The sequence below is a fragment of the Phascolarctos cinereus genome, unplaced genomic scaffold (genome assembly GCF_003287225.1).
Source record: "Phascolarctos cinereus isolate Bilbo 61053 unplaced genomic scaffold, phaCin_HiC Scaffold_1;HRSCAF=81, whole genome shotgun sequence".
Lineage (NCBI taxonomy): Eukaryota > Metazoa > Chordata > Mammalia > Diprotodontia > Phascolarctidae > Phascolarctos > Phascolarctos cinereus.
This window is the reverse complement of record NW_027555514.1, coordinates 215,971,349-215,987,747: the sequence shown is the minus strand read 5'-3', so window position 1 is coordinate 215,987,747 and position 16,399 is coordinate 215,971,349. Positions and strand designations below refer to the sequence as shown.

The 16,399-nt window shown below is 45.7% G+C and overlaps 2 protein-coding genes across 3 annotated transcripts; both read right to left on the bottom strand.

Moving 5' to 3' along the window:
* Nucleotides 1-29: 29 nt before the first annotated feature.
* MYG1 (MYG1 exonuclease) lies at nt 30-4,336 on the bottom strand. Its single transcript, XM_020966121.2, has 7 exons — nt 3,985-4,336; nt 3,723-3,835; nt 3,459-3,618; nt 1,512-1,664; nt 1,274-1,396; nt 898-1,079; nt 30-244 (listed from the first exon to the last, which is right to left on the bottom strand). The coding sequence occupies exons 1-7, from the start codon at nt 4,201-4,203 to the stop codon at nt 52-54; spliced, it is 1,143 nt and encodes a 380-aa protein (XP_020821780.1). The 5' UTR covers nt 4,204-4,336; the 3' UTR covers nt 30-51.
* Nucleotides 4,337-4,526: 190 nt separating this feature from the next.
* On the bottom strand, nt 4,527-15,659 carry PFDN5 (prefoldin subunit 5). Of its 2 annotated transcripts, XM_020966122.2 has the most exons (6): nt 15,551-15,659; nt 15,349-15,451; nt 14,865-14,896; nt 13,559-13,633; nt 13,350-13,455; nt 4,527-4,673 (listed from the first exon to the last, which is right to left on the bottom strand). In XM_020966122.2, exons 1-6 carry the CDS (start codon nt 15,620-15,622, stop codon nt 4,594-4,596), a joined length of 468 nt encoding a protein of 155 aa, XP_020821781.1. In that variant the 5' UTR covers nt 15,623-15,659; the 3' UTR covers nt 4,527-4,593. The 2 variants fall into 2 exon arrangements, with proteins under 2 accessions (XP_020821781.1, XP_020821782.1); XM_020966123.1 differs by lacking the exons at nt 14,865-14,896; nt 15,349-15,451 and having other exon boundaries at nt 15,551-15,658.
* Nucleotides 15,660-16,399: the final 740 nt, after the last annotated feature.

The following is a 16,399-nucleotide window of genomic DNA, read 5'->3' as shown; positions in this document are numbered from 1 at the left end:
TTAGAACGAGAAGAGACTAAAGACCAGAATATAGTCACTGTGCTGAGAATTTTACTGAGAGTCATCAGAAGGCAGAGGTGTCAGGCGCTGGGCCAGAGCGGCACGGGCCATACTCAGGGCACCTTCTCTGGTGCGGTGCCCACCGATGAAGCCATTGGCATGAACAAAAATGCAGCCAGGGATCCCACTAATCTGGTCCAGGGCCTCATCCTGAAGGCCCTGCCATTGCTCAGGTAGGGGCAGCCTGCGAGCAGAGAGAGCACACTGGAGGTGGAGCAAGGGAGAACTTAAGGGACAGATGGAGTACCCAAAGATGAAAGGATTGTGATAAGGGGCAGAACTGGAAACTGAGGCAGCGTCCATCAGCTAGGGAGTGGCTGAATAAGCATTGTAAGAAATGATAACGGGGATGGTTTCACAGAAACCTAGGAAGACTTGTGTGAACTGAAGCAGAGAAAAGTGAGCAGAGTCAGGACTCTATTTATACACTAAGAACAACGTAAAGGCTTAAGAACCCTGAAAAAAGCAATGACCAACTGTGATTGTGGGAGGCTGATGATGAGCCATGCTACCCACTTCTTAGCAGGGAGGTGGTGGACTCAAGCAGAACGATTCATCCATTTTGGGGTATGGCCAACATGGGAACTGTTTTGCTTGACTAGATACATTTGTTAAAAGAGTTTAGTCTTCCTTTTTTTCAGTGGGGGTGTGTAGAGACAAAGAAATAAATGTTAATTGAAAAAAATAAGCTAAACAAAAAAAGCTAAGGGGCAGTGAACGGATATATGATGGGTTTGGAGGGCAAAAAAGGGAGTTTCAGAGCTGCGATTAAGGTTGGACTATGGAACCTAAGCCTCATAGGACTGGGAAAGGACCTGAGGGTCTGTGGGGCCTTACCTGCTCTCAAAGGAGTGAAGCTCTTTTGGTACACATTGCACCCGCCATTGTCCATTCTGGTCAGTGTAGAGCACAAATGCAATGGGCACGGAAGGGGTCAGCCCAGGTTCAAGATCAAACAAATGGTCCTTCCAGGGACAGCCCCCTTGAGACAGCTCTATAATTTCTCCACTTGGGTCCACCTTTCAGAAGAAAGTGGAATCAGATCTCATCCTCTTACTGCCAACAGTAGCTTTGTTTAATGGAGTTGTGACCTCTCTTATTAAAAAAAAACACCCCACCCAGGTTCCCATACCATCTCAAATGAGATATGTAAATGGCTCAGCACAGACTGATACATGCTAGGCACTTAATAAATGCTTCTTTCCTTCTGTACCTGGAATCGATTTGCCAAGGCTTGTTCCACAAGGGCCCGAGCAGGTAGCCAGCTGAGCTTATAGAAATCCACTCTCTGTAGAAACTCCTCACGTACTAACTCCATGGCACGATGAAAGCCAGCCTGTGAATGGGAGAAAAATCAGCACTTGGTTCCTGACCTTGCCAGGAATTAACAGTTTTCCTCCAATGCCCTTTTATTCTCTCAGTTCCTCACCTCTCACATCCCTTCTTCCTACCTCTGTGTCCTGATTTGGCTGGTTCCAGGTGGGGTTAAGCCGGGCAACCCGAGCACTCAAGGTGGTGGTCAGTGCATATCGAGGCTTTCCTCCCTCCCACTGGGAGATCCCATTGTCCACCGCATCTATTTCCTCCACAAAATATTCATACATCTGTTGGAAAGGACAGGGGTTTGGGGGCTGGGTTACTTAAGGAAGGAAGGCAAGTCCCTTCTCAGAGTAATTTCAGGGAAGTGGCTTCAAGGGCACAACCACCCTTTGTTCCAACAACTGTCCCTTGTTGACAAATAAGGAACCTTGAAGCTTAGAGTGCATAAGTGACTTGCCCTAAATCAGTTAAAGAGTGGTGGAGCTGAGACTATGCCTATTATCTTTCTGGAGGCCTCAGGACTGAGGAGACGTGCTGGCTTAGAGTCTAGAAAAAGCACTTTTCATGGCAGACTGGTCATTACTTTCTTATGGGAGTCTGTGCAAGCTGCCTCACCCCTCTCTGGGGCTCCCTGTCCTCAGGTAAAATGGAAATAACACCTGCCTTTCACGATGTCGTGAAGAAATACAGTAACCTATCAAAGCGCTTTGGAAAGTGCAAAATGAGGCTCAAATGTCTCTCCAGCATGAAAAACAATGCTGTAGCTTGTCTCCATGTGACAGGATCGTCTAATGACCCCAGACAACACGATATGGTGAGAAAGGGCACTAGATCTGCAGCCAGAAAGCTTGAAACATGGTTGTAAAGCATGGTCTGATTAGCAAAATAAAAACAAATGTTTTACATGGTGCTTTCATTTTTCTTTTTTTTAGGCAATTGGGGTTAAGTGACTTGCCCAGGGTCACAGCTAGTATCAAGTGCTTGGTCTCAGGGTGGATTTGAACTCAGGTCCTCCTGACTTCAGGGCTGGTGCTCTATCCACCTAGCTGCCCCATGCTTTCATTTCTGATACAGAAGGGAATGTGGGATGGACAACTCAGGGCACTGGATGTTTCCGAAATGAGTTCATACGTAAGGGAAAGAATACAATATTTTCTTTCATCACAACAGATTTGTTTCTAATATTTATCTAATAATAAACAATAGCACCTATATGGAAAACTAGGCTCTTAGTAAATCAATCTTCTCAAACATCACAAAGCAGTTATTACATTATTTCCATTTTACGGATAAAGAAAATAACGTTCATCATTGAGGTGCTATGCCCAAAGTTCCTGGAGAATTCAAGCTTTCTGGCTTCAGATCTAGTGTCCTTTTTCACCAGATTATGCTGCCTGGTGCCTGTACTGCCCAGGGCTAAAAAGGGTTTCTACGTTTTCAAAAACATTTAAATTTTATTTTAAAATGTAAAAACCTTTCTTAGCTCAGTGCTGCACAAAAGCAGGAAGCTGGCTGGATTGACTCCTGATTTGGGCTACTAATGTCAACTTTCCTGAGGGTGCAGTAGCTAAGGAGTGTGTATTTGTATGGCTGGGGAAGACTGGAAAGAAGGTTAGTTAAGGGCTGAAAAACTGACCATACCTGATCCACATCTGGATGACATAACCATCCTTGTTTTTTAAATTGGAACTGCTCATTTGTTACTCTTCCCAAAAGTCCCTGGATCCAGCTGTGTCTTCTGACTTCTGGCCTAGTGTCCTTGCTACACCCCAGTATGGAGGAGTGGTAGGGAGAATAATAATAATATGATGATAAGTGTAATTTGTGTTATAAATAGCTTAAAACGGCACTAGGACTTTTAGACACCCTGTATGGTGCTTTGTATGGTATCTCATTTGATCCTAAGACAATCCTGGGAGGCCAGCTTTTTTGACCCCCATTTTGTTGAGGCGAAAACTGAGGCCGAGCCAGAATGCATGGCCATTTCTGCCTAGCTGCCCACGTATGTTTGTGCTTCCGACGTGGAGGTCAACAGACTCGGCTCGCCCCTTGGGTGGGTCACCCGTGGGGCTCCCCACCTTGTCATAGACAGTATCCACAATTCGGTCATCAATGCTGGTGTCCAGCAGCTGGGCCAAGAGCCTCTGGCCAAAGTGCAGATAAACCAGTCCGGCGCTGCTCAGCTTCGTCTGCCACGGCTTCCCGGGCCGCAGGGAGCTCATGGACTCGGTGAAGGACCTGGGGAAGGCAGCATAGCGGGCTGAGCGGGGCCGGCGGGGCAGCCCGGCCACGCGCAGGCCGGAGGCCGCGGGAGGCGAAGGGGGCGGGGGGCGGGCCCGCACCTCTGGTGATGGTCATAGCGGTGCCTCTGCGGGTCGTACTCGCCGCCCACGTCCACCACCACGTCGCAGGTGGCCAGCAGCGCCGGGTCGCGGGTGCGCAAGATCTCCGCCTCCTGAGGGGACAGGGACAGGGGGCAGCAGCGTGAGGGGAGCGCGCGCGCGCGCGGCCTCCCCACGGCCACGCGCGCGCGCGCGCGGTGAGGAGGGAGAGGAGCCCCGCCCCGCCCCCCGGACCCCGCGCGGGGGCGGCCGGCCGCGGTACCCGGTATTCGGGCAGCAGCCTCAGCAGCGCGCACGCCAGCGCCTCGTCGCAGTGGAAGGTGCCGTTGTGGGTCCCGATGCTGGGCCGGGCCGGCCCCATGGGCTCGGCGCGGGGCCGCTTGGGTGACGGGGCGGGCTCTACGCCCAGCCGGCGAGAAGCCTGCAGCGGCGTGGAGGGGAGCGCCTGGAAGAGGAGGGTGCGCAGGAAGAGGCGACCCATGCGTAACTCGGGGGGCGGGGACCCCGCGAGTAACCGGAAAAGCGTGAGCCACTTCCGCCCCGCAGTCGTTCCCGGACGAAGCTCTGTGGAGCGTGAAAGCGCGGTTCCCGGCTCCCGATCCCGACCCCCGACCCCCAACGCCCAACCCCCAACCCGCGGCCCCACGGACACCAGCCGCGGAGCGCCTTCAGCCTGGTGAGGGCACCGGGCTAGTGCTGAGGGGGACTGTGCGGCACTGGCGTCACTTCCGGGGCCTGGCGGTTTGACCTCGCCCTGTCCCCGCCTCCCGTGGGTCAGTGTAGGATGAGAAAAGCGACTCGAGATCCGGCTGGGCCCGGCGGACACTTTTATTGGTTCTGTACACGGGCTCTCGGCTCCCCCCACCCCCTCTCAGGCTTTGGCCGTAGCTGCCTGGGACGTCCCCATTGCTGTGAGCTGCTGAATCTTCTGGCTCATCATCTCCATGATAGCTGCAGGGAGAAAGAGAAAGAGAGGCTCAGGGGTCAGGCCGCTGTACAGGGATCAGGGCGAGTCGGCAGACGCGTGCACCTGGGCAGGGTCTCCCGAGCACCGCCAACTCCCGCACTCCAGCCCCACCGTGCATCTAGCAAGGTGGGCCCCAAGCCGCAGGCGAGGCTGAATGGGATTCTCCGTGCAAAGGCAGATGGTAGCCGCACGTTCTTTGGCCAGGGAGGGTCCCCAAGAGAGAGAAATACAGAGACCGGCCCAAAGCGCGGGGGGGGGGGGGGGGGGCGGCTCTTTCTGTTTCTGCAGGTAAACAGCAAAGTCCGGGCTAAGAGTTTTAACACTTGATCCTCCGTGATTCCAGTATAAAGGTGAGCACAGGAAAAGAGTAATGACAGGCAGGAAAATAGGGTTTGGGATTCAGTGAAAGAAGCCTTAACTACCCTCATTACTTTCCTCAAGAAAATTCTAGTGAGACTTCTGGCCAGCAGGTCTGCCTACTGTGGCAAAACCTTTAGGTTCACACCAGATAGTGATAGATGATTTAAAGGAAAGCCCTGGTGAAAGGTAGTCTCCAGTGGGGCCAGACTCTTATGGGACAATCCTCACCTGGAAGGCTTTGTGGCTTGGATCAGAAAGACCAGAGGGTCTCTCCCAGATATCACCAGGATGATCATAAAAGTCCCCCGGAGAGGAAGTCAGTCAACAATCGTTTATTATTATATAATAATTATTATTATATATTATAGCCTACTCTGTACTGGGCACTGGGCCAACAGGGATGCAAAGAAAAGCAAAAAGAAACAAGCAAAAACAAAAAACAAACGCAGCCCTAAGGACAGTCTAATGAAGACAACAGGCAAACAGCTAGGTACAAACAAGATATATACAGGGTAAGTTAAAGATACTCATCAGAGGGAAGGCATCAGCATTTTGGGAATGATCAGGAAAGGCTTCTTGGAGAAGGAGGGACTTTAGGCTGGTGTCCAAAGGAAGGTAGTGAAGCCAGAGGGAGAGAATTCCTGGCATGGGGGAAGAGCCAGTTAAAAAGACACAGAACTAGGGGCAGCTGGGTGGCGCAGTGGATAGAGCACCGGCCCTGAAGTCAGGAGGACCTAAGTTCAAATCTGGCCTCAGACCAATCACTTGACACTCACTAGCTGTGTGACCCTGGGCAAGTCACTTAACCCCAATTGCCTTAAAAAAAAAAAAGGCACAGAACTGGCAACAGGATAAGGGAGCAAGGGATTCAAGAGACCAGGACAGTGAGAAGTTTAACTGGTTCACCACCTAGTGCTGCCGAGGCAATGGCCTGGGAAAGAACTAAGGGTGCAGGAAATGGAAGTCACAGGGAGAAGAAAGAACAGGATTTAGGATGGAAGGCCAAGGGAAAGGTAGAATGACAACAGATTATGATCAAAAAGGAAATTTCAGAGTTCCTAAGACATGGAAGTAGAATTGATAAAAAGATCAATTATCTCCACTGTAGCAGAGGCAGAGTGGAGGATGAAGTCATTGGATATGAGTAAGCTGAGGAAATGAGAGATGTGTGTGTTTGAGGGAGTATCAATAAGTATGATGATGTTTCCTAATATGAGGGCAGGATTTGGGAAAGAAAGAAAGATTATGAGCCAGGCAATGAACTTTTTGAGGAAAGGAGAAGCATGTCCCAGAGGTCAGTAGATGACAACTACTAGAATCTTGGCTGGCTGGTAAATGTGATTAAGTTTAATGAACCCCCAAATAGGGGAGGTTATGAAGTAATGGAGGTGGAGGGAGAGCCTAAAGAATAAATGGGGGGGAGGAACATTCTAACACCCCTACTCCCACCAGGGCTGGGAGAGAAAATCTGCCCAGAACTGAAAAAGGTAGCCAGGGAAAGTCACCAAGAGGGAGCCAGGCCTCAGGAAGCAAAAGAAGATGGAAGAAGTGGGAAAGGAAAAGGTTTAAGATGAGCAAGTTTCTTGCTTATAGAGCAGGCATCCACACAGCACAGGGTAACTATGGGGTGCAGCAACCTTCAGGTCAGGAGGGCCCAGGCCCAGATACCCTGAGGTCTTTGAGTCAGAACTCTGAACCTCAAAAGATCCACGGGGGCCTAACTATTTGAGGGGGAGGTGAGCATGAGAACTCAAGTAAACCAGGGCAAGACCAAGCAGGATCAACCACACCATCCAAAAGTGCAGCAGGAGCAGAGACTGGGTCTTATACAAAGTCCAAAATCAGAAATTAAGAAAGGTAAACCTTACCTTTCAAGGGGGACCCCTGAAAACTACAACAGAACAAAGAGAAATCAGTTCCACGATAGTTAGAAAAAGTAAAAAAAAAAGCCCCCACAAAAATCTAAAATAGTTAATAACCAAAAAACAACTGGCCCAAGTAAGGAGAGATTAAATTATTGGACTCCCTGAAAACTATGATAAAAAAAAAAAAGACTGGACGTAGTACTTAAAAAAAATCACAAATGAAAATTGCGCAGATCTATTAGAACAAAAGAAAGTAAAGACAGAAAGATTCTACCAATCACTTCCTGAAAAGAGTCTCAAAAGGAGAAGTATGAAGAATTTGATAACTAAAATTCAGAACTCTCGCATCAAAGAAAGAATACTTCAAGCAACTTGTAACAGTTCAAGCACCAAGAACTACTGGCAAGACAATACAAGACCTGGCAGCTTTTACTAAAAAATGAGAGAGCTTGGAATACAATATTCCAAAAGGCAAAACAGACAAACTTACAAGTAACAGTAACTTAACCTGCAGAGATTAATATAATATACAGAAGGGGGAAACTGACCTTTAATGGGAGAGGACTTCCCAGAATTTCTGATGAAAAGACTAGAGCTGAGTAGGAACTTTGAAATGCTAACACAAGAGAGTCCAGAGAAACCTAGAAAGGCACATTCATCTCAGCAACTGGAGGGAACGCTATGATGTGATAATATGCTAATGGGGGAGAAGAAATAAATATCTCGGGTCAACATGAAAAAGAGGTCCTGTAGGTGGAATGGCTATTCTGAGAGGTATGAAGAGGGTAAAGAGAAGGCAGGGAGAACACGACATGTATGAACAGGCACAGAATGAAGTGTGTCCAATGAGAACCATTTTTTTGGCAGACAGCAACACTGTAAAGAAAAGCAACTTTGAGAGACGAGCACTTGGATCAATGCAATGATCAACCTTGTCTGCAGAGACACAAGATACAGACACACACTCTTAGACACGGCCATTCTGTGGATTCTTTCTGCTTGACTGTGCTTATTCTCATAAGTTTTTTTAACCTTACTTTTCTGTCAGTCAGGGTTACACATCCAAAGGAAGAGGGCCACTGTGATTTTTTTTTTTTAATGTATAGAAGAGAAGGAAATTCTGGGGGAGGCAGATAAGCAGGACAATGTTGAAAGTAATGTGTAGAATTTACTACATTCTTTTAAAAAAGCGAGCAGCATGAAATGGAGATGTCATTTCATACAGAACTCTCTTTTGTGTTCTGCTATGTGTATGGAAATGCTTTTTTTTGGTGGTTAAGTTCAGAATAAATTTTTTTAGAATAAAAATTACTAAAGACCTTCGCATTGGAAAAAGATCCTAGGTTTACTAAATTAGGACCTATTTTTGGACAAAGAAAGCATACCAAATATCTTTTAATTCTGGCATAAACACAAATGACCTCAATGTTCCAAATTAATTAGGGTGGAGGCAATAAGAGCTTTGATAAAGTTAATTCTCGTTCCTGCCCTCTGAGATTACCTTCCACTGTATATAACTTGAATGTAAAATTCTTTAAAATGTGAGCTTTTTGAAGACAGGAATGTTTTTGCCTTTCTTTGTATCCCAGGACTTAGTCTAGTGCCTGGCATATAGTAAGCACTTAATAAATGCTTGTTGACTTACAAGAACAAAAGAGTTATAAGTGCTAGTGAGCAGTGAGTATCACAAAAATGAAAATTATAGCTTGAAAAATTAATACTTGGCATATCACCTGTGTCTTTGCGTGCCCCGCCCCCCCCAGTCCATCAATCAGCAAGCATTCTGTCTCTATGGGCCAATTCCTACTAGGCCCTGGGAGTGCAAATAAAAAGATGGTTCATGCATTCAAGCAGCTGGGGGAATATAACATGTTTACAGATGGGTAAACATGGGATATATGCAAAATAAATACAAAATGACTTGGGGGTGGCAATAACAATGGGAAAATCAGGAAAGGCCTAGAATAGTCTAGTCAGGGAGGACAGCCTTTGCAAAGTCATGGAGATGGAAGATGGAATGTCTTTTACAAGGAAAAGCAAGTAGTTCAGTTTGCTTAGAATTTGTGCATTAGGGACAGCAACGTGTAACATGCCTGGAAAGACAGGCTGGAGCCAGTTTGGGAAAAGTTTTAAATGCCAGGCAGAAGAATCTGAGTAGCCACTGAAGCTTCTTGAACAGGGCAGTGATGTGGTCAAACCTATATTTTAGGAATATCAGTTTGACAGTTATATAGAGGTTGGACTGGAGAGGGGAAAGACTGGAGGCAGGGACAAAAAGATATTAAACTGTGCATGCCCTTTGACCCAGTGATATTGTTACTAAGTTTCTACTCCAAAGAGATCCAAGAAAGAGGAAAAGGACTCATACACACAAAAATATTGACGGCAGCTCTTTTTGTGGTGGCAAAGAATGGAAGACTAATGGGATGCCTATCAATTGGGGAATGGCTGAACAAGTTATTAATTTTATGGAATACTATTGTGCTGTTAAGAAATGATGTAGGGGATGGTTTCAGGAAAACCTGGGAAGACTTGTGCGAACTAATGCACAGTGAAGAGCAAAATCAGGAGAACAATATATACACTAACAACCATATTGTAAAGATAATCAACTTTGAAAGACTTATTAATTCTGATCAACACAATGACCAACCATATTTCCAAAGGACTCATGATAAAACATCCTATCTGTCTCCAGATAGAGAACTGATACTCAATGCACACTGAAGTTTCTTTTCTTCCTGACATGGCTAATTCTAAAATTTGTTTTGCACGACTCTACACATTTGTAATGGGCTTTATTTTTCATGTCTTCTCAATGGATAGAAAGGTGAAAGAGGGTGGGAAAGAATCAGAGGTGAAAATAATATAAAATTAAATTTAAAATGAAAAAGACTTGAGGCAGGGGGACCAATTAGAAGGCTCCTGTAATAGTTTTCATAAAAGTTAACGAAGGCCTGAAATAGGGTGGTTTATAGCATCAGAAAGCAAGAGATGTGAGAGATGCTGAGAGGCAGTACCAACGAGACTTGGCAGCTGAGTAGCTATGAGGGGAACAGTAAGAGTGAAGAGGCAAGGCTCAATCAACCAACAAGCATTTATTAAGAGCCTATCATGTGCCGTGGAAAGTTACTTCTAGATTCTAGATCGTCGTGAAGGTAGGAATGCCTTACAAAGGGAAATCAGAAGCAGGGACAGGTTTAGGAAAAAAGCTTATGAACATGTCGAGTGAGATGCCTATGTAACAGGCAGGTGGAGATGTCCAGCTTGGTTGGACAATTGCAGAGGTGCAGAACTGGAGCTCAGCAAAAGAGCTGATGGCTGGATATAGTTTGGAGACATAACTAAATTCATGGGAGGTGATGAGATCACTAAGATAGTAGAGAGAGAGAAGAGGAAAAGGCCCAAGAGAGAACCCTGTGACACACCTATGAATGCAATTACAGCAGTTCCAAACTGACCTATTCAAACAAGGTGTTGATTCTGAAAAAAGGGAAATAGATCCCAGTAAAGACAATGTTTCAATTGTCACCAATTCTTTGAGAAGTTTAACACAATGTAAAGGCCAGAAGAGCCTTGAAACCACCTCAGCAAGCAAATGCAATGAGACATGGGAGCTAAGGGTAATATCAGCTTAGGGTATAAGTTTATCTTCAAAAGCTACATACATAGGGCAATGGAAGATTATGAAGTATGCACCCGTTGCCCCTTCACAAAAAAAAAAGCAAAAAGCAATAGAAAGGAAACAAGCCTGTAGAACAATTACAATGATCAAAAAGCTTAGTCTTAGAGAACAATTAAAAAATGCACATCCTAGCCCTTTCTTTGCAGAGGTATGAGCCCATGGGTATTGGTTTCTTTGCAGAACTCAATCCTTTTTTCTCTTCCTTTTGTAAAATTCCTTGTTACAGAGGATAGCTCAGTGGGGGTACTTTCCAAAATGAGGGTGATATAAAAAAACCAAAAGATAACAAAATTTTAAGTACTTAGTTGAGTAAGATCAGAGAGTGTTTATGGATGAAACTACAAAGGAAAATACTCATGGAATGAAATCAGCTCTGTTCATGTTGCTATCATAATAACAGTTTCATAATTAATGATACTGAAAACAATGTATCCGGACTCAACCACTTCAATGAAAAGGAACCAGCACTTCAGATGAAGTCAAAAAGAGTGGCTGGACATGACCAAATATATACAGAATAAACCTCTGCTGAAGGTGACACAATACTAATGACATTCACTGATGAATTTTCAAGATATCTCAAAGAGCAGGGAATTTCAAAAGAATAAAAAACATTACAAATAACTTTATAAAAAAAAGGCGACCAAATAGCAACTATGGACTCTTTTCCCACTTCTATAATATATTTATGAGAATTATTTCCACACGAATTGAAGGTAGCCTTGATGAAAACATGAGAAAGGAAAAAGCATTCAAAGATGAATTTTTTTTTATAGTAGAGCCAAATCTTCAGTCACAGACAGAAAGATATAGAAAATATAAGATCTTGCTGTGCTAATGTTTCTTGATTACAAGCATGCACTTGAAACAAAAGTAACTGGAAATGAAATAAGTGCAATTGAATGGAAAATGTCTGAACAAACGTAGTACGTGACTGTACGTAATCTAGGTGGCACAGTGGATGGAGACAAGAAGACCTGAGTTCAAATCCAGCTTCAAACACTTACTAGCTGTGTGACCCTGGGCAAGTCATTTAACCTCAATTTCCTCGTAGGTAAAATGAGAATAACAAAAAATAGCACCTTTCTCCAAGGACTGTCCAAAGGATCAAATAAGATAATAATTAATTCCACCATAAGAAACAATGACTACATAGAATTCAGATTTGAATGAATTAATATAAAGCAAAACAGAACCAAAGTAAGACAGATGTGAACATGTTAATGTAAAGGAAGAAAAATATTAAAATAGATTAGGATTCAATTCAATGGCCAGTCTTGACTTAGAGAACTGATGCTGAAAGATAATTTCCTTTCAGTAGAGAAGCAGTGGATTACAGGTACAGAAAACACTACATACCATCAGATATGGTCAATGTGATGGTCTGTTTTTCCTGAGTTTAATACTTCCTTTACAAAGGAAGCATCTACTGAGAGTGGAAAATGACAACAATATAAAAAAAAACCCAAAATATTTTCCAAAATGCATTTGACACAGTAGAAAAACACAAAGCTTTAAAAGTTCTGTTCCAACAAGATGTCTCAGTACATATACTGAAATCATGCAGGATTCCATGACAGATGTGGTCATGGACATAACTTCATTAAAAGTTCTCTGAATAGTGACATCAAGTGAAGCATAAGAGATATGCCTTAAGGTTCTCCATAGGGTCCCATTTACAGAAGATATTATACTGAAGACACTGAACCCAAGAAAGCAAAAAATGATCTTTAAGGAAAACCCAAAAAAAGCACCTAAAAGAGATAAGCCTTGCAATCCACTCAGGAAAAAACAAGTGGATGAAGAATCAGTTGCAACAGAAATTTCTGAAAACAGAAATCTCAAAAAGGCATTGTAGACAGTCCAAATATGCTGGGTCGTGAACTGAATAGGGAGTTTAAGATCGGGTTGAGGGGGCAGCTAGGTAGCGCAGTGGAGAAAGCACCGGCCCTGCAGTCAGGAAGACCTGAGTTCAAATCCGGCCTGAGACACATAACGCTCACTAGCTGTGTGACTCTGGGCAAGTCACTTAACCCCAATTGCCTAACCAAAAAAAAAAAAGTTATCTAAGATCGGGTTGAATTGTACTGGGGAAGCCGAACAGCATTTTCTGTAATTCCAAACTGTTCCCTGCCACAAAAGCCCTTCTTTTTACTGGCAGTGGTTTCCAGATGATGCTATGTGGTTGAATCATGGAACTCTACTATCTCAAAAGAATCGACATTTAAATGACCCAAAGTGCAGTGAAAAGATCATGGCAGGCAAAAGTAGGGTGTGCCATATTATCAATGAAGTTTTTAGAGTAAGAAGTTGTGTAACAGATGGACAGATAGAGTGCTACACTGGCACCCTGGACATAGTAAAAGAGCCAAGGGAATGCTTCCGGTCCCCTGGGCAGACAGCAATGGAAAAACAAAGACAAGAACTGCACGTGATCATAGACTGTGGATGGGTTGTAGTTTGTACCGCGGAGGGAGCACCCACATTGATGAAGTCACAGATCTTCTGAGGCAAATATGTTTTTTATCCCCCACTAAACTGGGACCACCCCCACAGCAGGCACATCTTCACCTATCTCTGAATCTCTCCACAAAGCCTAGGACAACTCTACTCACAGAAGGGTAATTGCCCAGTCAAGCACATGTGACACCCAGAGAACGACAAAGGCAACAAAGAAAGATGGGAAGACAGTGCTATTCCTGGAATCAAACAAAAAGGAGGTTCACTTCTCCTAGAACCCATGGCCTCACCCTGCTTCATGGCATGCTTCTCCTGCAGAGCGGGCTGAATTTTTTCCATCTGCTTAGTGAGGAAGTCAATCTTCCTCTTGAAGAAGTCTTTAGCATCATCTGCTGACTGCCAAAGGAGAAGAAGTTAATGAGTCTCATGTACTCTCAGGGAGAGGTATCCCCACTGTCAATGATGCTGTCTCCCACCCCCTCCTCTCTCACCAACTTACCTTCTCCACATAGTAGCCAGTTCCTACATCAATGAGAACATGCTCCACATCATGTAGCTTCCCAGGTACATACATCTGAGGGGTGAGGATTAAGGAAAGGGCTAGCCCAGCCTGGGACACCTTCACTTCCCCTCTCAAAAGCCATGAAGCACATGATGATAATCCAGGGGTTCTGAAGCTAGAGAGTTATGAACTTAGCATAAAATGAAATGGATAATGAGGAGAAAGGTCAAGGGGTTCTCTGTGAACAGAGAGCCCTAGGAATCTATAAGAAGGTGCCCACATTGAAAATTCCAATTCCACCTTCTCAACAATCAAAACTAAATCCATTGCTCTTCCTGAAATGTTCCTCCCATTAGCACTCACAGACTGATAAAAGACAACTTTCCACAAGCCTACTGAATATATGGGCAGTGATAGGTAGTACAGTGGACAGAGCACCAGTTCAAATTTGGCCTCAGACACTAGCTGTGTGACCTTGGGCAAGTCATGTAACCTGTTTGCCTCAGTTTCCTTATCTTTAAAATAAGCTGGAGAAGAAATGGCAAACCACTCTAGTATCTTTGCCAAGAATATCTCAAAAGGGGTCACAAAGAGAGAGACGTAACTGAACGCCACCAGCAAATATAAAACCCAGGCCTCATTTCCCAACCCACCAACAACTTGGCTCTTGATTTACGTATGAAGTAAATTCTATGAAGTCATTCGATGTCTATTAGTCAACTATCTTCCATCTGTAGTTATTTCTGTTTTACAGTTTAAGGAAGTCTATTAGACTACAAAATACAGGGATTTTTCTCTATAACCCGACTTGCACAGTGCCCAGAATAGTCTACTGACATAAGGTAAAGGGATAGTTAATCTCAAATTGTAAAGAAATACACACGCTGTCTTCTTCCTTCCCTCATCTCTACTCCTCTGTGACTTGTATATAGTTTATAGCTCATTTTGTTTCACTAATAAGCTCCTAAGAGGCAAGGATATTGCTTGATCTCAGCTCTACCTATACTGTGGTAGCCAGGATGTTGCCTTATACTTAATCTGGTACATGGACCCCAGTACTCAAAGGGCCAGTATAAACTTGGATCGGAGAGTTAGAATTAACTCTTTCCCTTTCCACAGGCCACCAGAACTCAAACATCTGAAGAGAGCTCGGGTTAGATGACAGCAGGATAACTGAGGAACATCCTCTGGCACCATGTGAGGGAGGTATTTTCTCAGTCAAGCATGGAAAGGATTCTGCTGGAGGAACCAAAACTGTTTTCTAGATGGGAAGGAAAACGGCAGCCCCCAGTGGGAAGGATACAGAACTGGTCAATGGGACGAGTAATTCTTTCCCTGTGAAGGTAACAGACATAAACATCTGGGGAAGGCAATCAGGGCTTACAGACAAGATACTAAAAGAAAACCCAACCAGGAGTTTTTCCAGGCTGGACCTATTCAGTCTGATAACAAAAACTGAGGTGGTAGGAAAAGGAAGGAAGGGGGGGATTCTGACATTTTACCTTACAAGTCAAAATGTAAAAGAAATTGAAGGCCTTTGGTTCGAGGACGGAGGGGGCAGAGAATGATATATCTGAATAGCTACTTCTTAAATTTGGGGTGACGGATTAACAACGCAAAAAGCCATCCCCACCTTGCCTTCTCTCCCAGATCCTCTCATCCCTCCGAGGTTGCCCTCTTCTCTCTGCTCCCAAGCCCCTGAGCTTCTTCCCTCCCATGCAGCCCCCAGAGACTGCCCTCCCTCCTCCCCTCCCCGAGGCTGCCCTCTGCCCATCCTCCCCCCGTACCCTCGTTGCTCTTGTTCAGCACATTCAGACACTCCTTGGCCTCCACGTATTTGGTCTGTACAACCTTGAGCTGCGCGATGGATGAGGAGAGAAACTCCACCTCCTGTAAGGGGAGTGGGGGGGAGGGAAACAAGAATGAGGAGGGGGCCCGGCAGGGATGGGTGGGGGCCTGGGGTCCTGGGCGCCCCGGGCCCGGCCTCACCTGGTCCAGCTGGTTCTTGAGCATCTCCAGCTGCGACAGCGACAGCTCCGTGATGTTCACTGACTGCGCCATGTTGGGAGGCTGGACAAGAGCGGGGCACGCCGGGCGTGGGAGGCGCTCTAGCCTCCCCCCGGGCGCGTCTCTATGGCGCGGGGAGGTGCTCGCCCTACCGGCCCTCTCTATGATCCTCGGCCGCCGGCCAGCCCCTAGCCCAGGATTCCGTGGACAGGCGCTCCTCCGGGGCTCCTGGTGCGGCCCCGCAGCTGGGAAAGATGAAAGGCAGGGCCGCCCCGCCCCGCCCCGCCCGCTACAATGTATCCAGCACGTTGCCCTGCTCTTTGCAGAGTTAGAAATGCCGTGTTAGTGTTGTGTCTAGACCGCGTTCGCTTCTTCGCGCACGGGTATCCCCCCAACTCCTGCGGGGAAAAAGGGCCATCTCACCTAGTGTTTTGTAGCCGGAGAAGATAGTGAAGTAGGATGGATAGAAGGGGCCGGCAGCCTGGAAGTCCTGGGTTCGAGTGCTGCCCCGATACATCCTGGCTTTATAGTAAGGGTCAAGGCATAGTTTCTCAGCCCTCCTGGCAAAGCTCTAAGACTAAATGGCAGAATTTTCTTAAATAAAGGATTTCCTCCCCAGGGATAGTGATACTACTGGCTATAGCGCAGAACCAGCCTCTGTTCTGTAGGCGCAGTCTCTGGCACACCAGGAGGCACTTATTACTTGTTCACTGAATGCACTTTGTATCACACAATTTAGCTCCGAGAAGGGAAAGGTTACTATTCCCTCTGGCTGTCTCCTCCTGGCCCATCCACCTTGAAGGCAACCTCGGTCGTCAGAGGAAAAGAAAT